Raw genomic sequence first — 6,318 nt, 5'->3', positions numbered from 1 at the left:
GGCCCGTTGGCGGCTCCCCCGGGGCGGGCAGCTCCCCCAGCCAGCGCCTGGGCATTGGGCTGTGTCCCAGCGCAGATGGGCACAGCCGGCCTCCCGCATTAGTTCTACCAAGCCTCCCCTGCCCTGGGTCCTGCCCCGTCTGGTTCTTGCTCCAGAGATGCCACTGCCTCCTTCCCCTGTGCCAACACCCATGTGAGCCCCAGCACAGGATTATATCTCCAGCCCCTGCCTGCCCTTCCCTGCCCTGCTGCTGGGTGGTGCCACCAGACCCCCGCTTCCCTAAGCCCTTGCTTTTCCCTGCTTGGCTCGCAGGTATCTCCAGGAGTACGCGGCGCTGGGCACGGGTGGTGGCATCTATCACTTCCGAGACCAGATCCTGTCGGGTGGTGCTGAGGCCTTCTTTGTCCTCAACGCAGACGTGTGCTCAGAGTTCCCCTTGCAGGAGATGCTGGAGTTCCGGCAGCAGCACGGGGATGCGCACAGCTTTGTCATTCTGGGTACCACAGTGAGTGGCAGTGCTGGGGAGCAGAGGAGCAGTGGTACTCTGCCGTGGGCTCACCTAGAAGCCAGTGGCTCCTGCAGTGGATGGGTCCCTGGGTGCGAGCTCTGGGCTTCATCTGCTCTGCATCTGCGTGCCCGCTGCTCCACCATTGCTAACACATCCTTGCTCTGCAGGCCAACAGGACGCAGGCGCTGAATTACGGCTGCATCGTGGCGAATGCGGACACTCAGGAGGTACTGCAGGGCCTCGGGGAGCCAGGCATGGTATTCCCAGTGTGCCACAGAGGGTGTGAAACTGGCCACAGGGGCTGCGCCCCAGGACTTGCATCTCTTCCCTCACCTCCAGGTCCAGCACTACGTGGAGAAGCCCAGCACGTTTGTCAGTGAGATCATCAACTGTGGCATCTACCTGTTCACACCTGCCATCTTCCAGCACATCGGTGAGGTCTTCCAGAGGAACCAGCAGGAGCTAGTGCTGTGAGTGCCTCTCTCTGCCCCGTGTCCCTCCCACCCCACTGTTTCCCGGGGCTGCAGTGGCACGCTCATCCTCCATTCTTTCTCTGTCTTCTCTCCTCCTCTGCCATCACTCACTTGTTTCCTGGTCCCACACCAGCTGTCCTTACCTTGGGTAAGTCTCCCTCTGTGTCTGCACTTGGCTGCTCTCGGGGCTGGATCATCCCTAGCGGTAACGCATGCTTTGCTTCCTGCTCTGCAAGGCTGCTCTTTCCTCCGCTCCCCTACTGGCCAGCTTGAGACTCCCCCTCTCCCTTCCTCTCCTCCCACCCCATCTCCATTGAGCTCTGGACAAGGGGCTGTGCAAGCCTTTCACCTGGGCATGCTCTGCTCCCACCTCCAGCTCTCTGCACCAGTAGCCTGTCACCTGGCATCTCCGCCACCACCCAAGCAAAAATCCATCTGTGCAGGGCTCTGGAGCAGGGAAAGGATCCATCACTCATACACCCACCTGGACGGGGTGGGGCTCTTGCACCATCAACTTCTGGCTAAGAGCTTGTTTCAGCTGACTCCCTCTGCCGCTCTGGGGCTCAGAGGGGCTGGGCAGGCCTAGCCTGATGGCTGGGGCTGTCCCTACCTTTGGGGTGCAGTGCATGGCTAGGAAGGAGTCCAGGATCACCAGAGCCCCCAGATTTTGGGAGGGTAGCTGCTGGGGTCCCTGACTGAGGCCATAACTGGGGTGGGTGCCTAATGGGCCTCTCGCTTGCAGAGAGGAGAGCTCCAATGGCTGGCAGCGTGCAGAAGTGATCCGGCTAGAGCAGGACGTTTTCACGGCGCTGGCTGGGAGTGGCAAACTCTATGTCTACAAAACCGATGGCTTCTGGAGCCAGATCAAATCGGCAGGGTAAGGGCTGGGGCCAGAGCTGGCACAGCAGACGCAGCGAGCTGTCCATGCCAGAGCTGGGAGAGGAAGGTGCCCAGGCATAGCCCTGGGGCTGGGTGGGGGGAGCTGAATTCAGACCTTCCTCTGGTAGTGCTGGACAGGTAATAACAATTGTTTGCTTTTCTTCCCCTAGCTCTGCTATCTATGCCAGCCGCCTTTACCTGAACCAGTACAGCAAAAGCCACCCTGAGAGGCTGGCCCAGAACAAACCTGGCGGTCCTGTCATCCGAGGTACCTCTCTGACAGCCCCACTGCCTTGGGGGCTGCCCTGTGTGGGGACAGGGCTGCCTTGGGAGGAACTGGGACCCGTGGGCAGAACCTCTCCTGATCAGAGAGGCAGGTGCTCCTACAAGCTGCCTCTCCCAACGCAGCTGCCTTGTGTTGCAGGGAACGTGTACATCCACCCGACAGCCTCCATCGACAGCACCGCAGTGGTGAGTGCAGGCCTGGGGGACCCTGCACCAGGGCGATGCTCTGGGGTGCTGAGGGTGCCGTTGTCCTTGACCTTGTCTGCCTCCCTCTGTCCTCATAGCTGGGCCCCAACGTCTCCATTGGGGAGGGGGTGACGGTGGGAGCTGGTGTGCGCGTGCGAGAGTCCATTGTCCTGCACGGTGCCTCACTCCATGTAAGTAGGGTTTGCCTGAGGGTGAAGGTGTCCACACCCATGCTTTGCAGGGAGGCAGCAGCACCCTTCACCCCCCTTTCCTTCTCCCCAGGACCACACCTGTGTCCTTAATACCATCGTGGGCTGGGACAGCACCATCGGGCGCTGGGCCCGGGTTGAAGGAACACCCAGTGACCCCAACCCCAACGATCCCTATGCCAAGATTGACAGTGAGACCCTCTTCCGGGACGGGCGCCTCACGCCATCCATCACAATCCTGGGTATGTCCTACCTGCACCCAAGCTGCCTCAGCCCCACGCTAACCCCTACCTACCCCATGCTAACCCTGCTGACCCACTCGCACTCCCCCCAGGCTGCAGCGTCACTATCCCCGCTGAGGTGGTTATTCTCAACTCCATCGTCCTCCCTCACAAGGAACTGAGCCGCAGCTACAAGAACCAGATTATCCTGTGAGTCAGCTGCTCGCTGGCTCGGGGGGGCAGTGCCAGCTCCCCACTCCCTGCTGTGCCCCACAGCAAGAGCCTGTGCCAGGGCTTTACCTCCTGGACGGTTCCCAGCACCCCCAGAGGGGTCGGTGCAGGCCAGGAGTCCTGCAAGTGCCTGACTCCTACTGCAGACAGACATTAAAGCTGGTGAGCATCAGCCGTGCGTGCTGCTTCTCTTGCAGCCCAGGGACCAGCCCTGGGGCAGGGTGAAGGCTTTGGGGACAGCACGCGGCCCTGGCACCAGGCTGCGTGCCTGTGCAGAGCGCCCTGGGCTGAGGCTGTTGAGGGAGCACTTGCTGCCTACAGCGTCTCAGGTCCTGAGTTTCAGGTGTTTCTCCACCAAGCGGCACTACCAGCACAGTCTTGCCACCCCTCACTGGGCTCTCCCTGCTCTGCAAAAGTTGCTGTCTGCAACTCCCTGGAAAGCCTTGGCCTGTCTCAGAGGCTGGGGAGCTTTGAATGTGTGCGTTCTGCATATGCAGGAGGCAGTTGTGAGGATCCTTATTTCAGCAACGTGATTGCAACTCCCTGAGCTGGGCTCCTGCCTACTGCTGGGAAAACAGCAGCACCAGGCCAGCCTAGGGGCACTGGCACATGGGGGCTGGGTTGGACAGGCAGGCTGCTGGCCCTGGAGGGAGCTGCGAAAGCAATCCTTCCCCCAGCACCACCTCTGCCCGCAAGGGCCCGGTGGGAGCCAGGAGAGCTGCCAGCCCTGCCGAGCTGGCTCGCAGGCCCCTGCCACCCTGGTGGGCCAACAGCCTCCTCTGCACCAGCACGGCTGTAGCATGGGGGGCTCACTGCACGTCTCCCCTCACACCAGCCACATCTACAGGGCACTAGAGCAATCCACTTACACGTGTGCAGGTGGTAGAGATCTGCCACCTCACTGCCTCAAAAAACCCTTATTTTTTTGGTACGCTCTGTCAATGGTAACCAACACTGCCCTTCATCCACTTACCTCCCCCTTCTTCCCTTCTGCTTTTGGAGCTCTGTGCTAAAGCCCCACACTCCACAGAGGGCCCCATCACGCCTCGCCTTCAGCGAGGCACTGCATTAGGGATTCTCCATCCCTCCAGTACCACCCCAGTTCAATGGATTTGCAGTAAATCCTTGCTCCCAGCCCTGTGCCTTCCTGTGCCAGTTCTCCTGTGGTCCTGGGCGGGGATTAGCCGTTCCCTGGCTTTAAGCACATTAAATTCCTTCAGTTTTGCCTCTGCCTTGGATGTGCTAATTTCCGTGCCCGTTGGTGAACACCCCTGCGCTGGGAGAAACTGAGCCAAAGTACTTGCTTTCAGGATTGTACATGAATTTTCTCCTGTGTCCCACACTTGGCCTGGGTTTTAGTACAGAGAAAGGTTTCTCAGCTGCTGGACATGGCCCTGGGGCAGCTCTCAGCCCTGTTGGGTATGGCCCCTTTTCCCTAAGCTCCCCTTGTAGCGGCTGTCCCTTGTGCAGAGTTTTCTGGGGGACAAGCCCTCCCTGGGCCCTTGCTCCATTACAGCCTCAGCCAGCTTCCCCCTCTTGGGGCAGGGAGCGAGCTGTGCATCCCAGCCCTGCTTGGGCTCTGCAGCTCCAGCGCCGGGGCTAGAGGGGAGGAAGGAGTTAAAGGGGCCTCCGCCGAGGTGCCAGGAAGTCTGGAAACGCTTTAAGGTTGTCCTGCCCTGAGCAGCAGCAGCTCTGATTACTTGAGGCCAACATCTGGGCCGAAAGAGGGGCCTCCCGCATCCTGGGCTCCAGGGCAGGGAGAGGAGGGCTTCAGCTAGGGCAGGAGGGGGCTCTGCCTGCCCTCCCCAGCAAAACCAGGGGGTTTGGGGAACACTGCTCACCCTTGCTGGCGGTAGAGCTCTGGTCTGCTACCCAGCCAGGCTCTGTCATGCCAGTGAGCCCCAAACCCTGGCAGCTAGCAGCAGTAGGGAGGGACAGAGAGCAGCCACAGCCAGGCTTGTTTTGCTGCAAACATTTAATACAAACCAGGCCCTAAGTACAGCGCTGGGGCAGCGTCCCCGCCACCGCAGCTGGGCAGAGCCAGCCCAGCTCCCCAATCCCCAGGGACGCGGAGCGGGGCTTGGAGCTCGGCACCACCAGCCCACAGGCAGTTGCCTGGTCCCGCAGGCTTCGTTCCTCCTCCTCTGGTGCCAGCTCCATGCCCCCAGGGAGCCACCACCGCAGGCTACACGGGAGAAGGGAAGAACCGACCCACCTTCTTTGGGGCCAGCCCCTGCCTGCGTGGGGAGAGATGAGTCAGGGGGTGCAAAGTGAGCTCCCCTGGGCCCCCTGCCCACCCCCAGCAGCACTCACGGGGGCCGGGCGGCCGTGCCCACGCAGCTCCGCAGGGTGCTGGGGAGGCAGCAGGTGCCGGCTGGGCTCAGCTGGCCCGGCTTAGGCTCCGGGGAGGTGACGGGGCAGAAGAACGGCTCTGCAGGACAGAGCGGGGGGCAGTTATCACACCCCAGCCCAGCTGCGGGCACCCAGCACCCTTCAGCAGCCACGGGGCAAGGGCAGGGAGGGGACCGGGGCTCTTGTGCCTCACCGCATTTGCCCCCCGGGGCTGGTGTCGGCACCAGGTTCTCCTGCTCTGTCCCCACAAAGCCTCTCCAGAAGTCAGGTGGCAGCGAGAGGAGCCGAGCCACCACCTGGGCAGGGAGGGATGGAGGATGAGGGTGTGGGCAGCGCCCGGGGTACGCCCCACACCCGGGGGACCCCTCACCTTGCACTGCCGCGGCGTGTCCTCCATGATGGCGAGCGGTGTGGGGTTGGCCGAGCCGTGTCCCACCAGCGTGGGACCAAATATGCGGGACAGGTTGAGGACATCCATCTTGCAGTCGGGGCTGCGTGACACCCTGCGAGGGGGGAGGATGGACTGTGTGAGCACACTGCCCAGCCAAGGGGCCCCTCATCCCCATCCCGGCTTCCCCACTCAGGGGCACGGAGCCTGGGCGGGGGGCAGAGAGCCAGGAGATGGGGACAGGCCCATGGGAGACCGTGCCAGGATGAGCCCCTCACCTGAGCAGGTGCAGCATGAGGAAGGCCAGGGTGTCCCTGTTGGCCGGGGGCAGCTTGCTCACCACATGGCGCAGGGCTGTGGCGCAGGCGGCATCGTCCGGGATGTCTGCAGCAGCACCGGGGAGGGGCGTTAGGGGAGGAGAAGCCCCTTCCCACCCCACCCCGGGTTCGGGACCCCCGCTCACCGGCAGCCCGCAGGAAAGCAGGGTGGAGGCTGAAGGTGACCAGCGGCTCCTTGAGCCCCCGCAGAAAGTCCTTGAGCACTCCGCACACCACATGGATGTCGGCCACACTGCCGAGGGCGGGCA

At 62.4% G+C, this 6,318-nt stretch overlaps 3 protein-coding genes across 3 annotated transcripts in view; 2 read left to right on the top strand and 1 right to left on the bottom strand.

The window, feature by feature from the left end:
- Window positions 1-196, top strand: part of SPEG (striated muscle enriched protein kinase) — a 63,869-nt gene extending 63,673 nt beyond the window's left edge. The window contains 1 exon segment of the mRNA XM_035901117.1: window positions 158-196. Within this exon segment, the coding sequence (XP_035757010.1) occupies window positions 158-196 (39 nt within the window).
- Window positions 7-3,734, top strand: GMPPA (GDP-mannose pyrophosphorylase A). The gene is made up of 9 exons (XM_035901114.1): window positions 7-505; window positions 676-735; window positions 848-978; window positions 1,724-1,858; window positions 2,031-2,128; window positions 2,285-2,331; window positions 2,430-2,522; window positions 2,614-2,782; window positions 2,875-3,734. The coding sequence occupies exons 1-9, from the start codon at window positions 446-448 to the stop codon at window positions 2,973-2,975; spliced, it is 894 nt and encodes a 297-aa protein (XP_035757007.1). The 5' UTR covers window positions 7-445; the 3' UTR covers window positions 2,976-3,734.
- A 1,443-nt stretch (window positions 3,735-5,177) lies between these two features.
- Window positions 5,178-6,318, bottom strand: part of LOC104132411 (rac GTPase-activating protein 1-like) — a gene marked incomplete at its 5' end in the record, with an annotated part of 3,796 nt that continues 2,655 nt past the window's right edge. The window contains 6 exons of the mRNA XM_035901116.1: window positions 5,178-5,229; window positions 5,306-5,423; window positions 5,538-5,640; window positions 5,715-5,847; window positions 6,011-6,116; window positions 6,196-6,316. Of these exons, the coding sequence (XP_035757009.1) occupies window positions 5,178-5,229; window positions 5,306-5,423; window positions 5,538-5,640; window positions 5,715-5,847; window positions 6,011-6,116; window positions 6,196-6,316 (633 nt within the window). The remainder of the gene's footprint in view (window positions 5,230-5,305; window positions 5,424-5,537; window positions 5,641-5,714; window positions 5,848-6,010; window positions 6,117-6,195; window positions 6,317-6,318) is intronic.

This window comes from Egretta garzetta, unplaced genomic scaffold (assembly GCF_000687185.1).
Source record: "Egretta garzetta isolate BGI_Z169 unplaced genomic scaffold, ASM68718v1 scaffold219, whole genome shotgun sequence".
NCBI lineage: Eukaryota > Metazoa > Chordata > Aves > Pelecaniformes > Ardeidae > Egretta > Egretta garzetta.
This window is presented reverse-complemented; position numbering and strand designations above follow the sequence as displayed.

Bases quoted from the DNA above. Each gene is read 5' to 3' on its own strand.
- GMPPA (XM_035901114.1), top strand. From the start codon at position 446: ATGCTGGAGTTCCGGCAGCAGCACGGGGATGCGCACAGCTTTGTCATT. The intron at 736-847 runs GTACTGCAGGGC...CCTCACCTCCAG, and splicing joins CGAATGCGGACACTCAGGAG to GTCCAGCACTACGTGGAGAA. The intron at 1,859-2,030 runs GTAAGGGCTGGG...TTCTTCCCCTAG, and splicing joins AGCCAGATCAAATCGGCAGG to CTCTGCTATCTATGCCAGCC.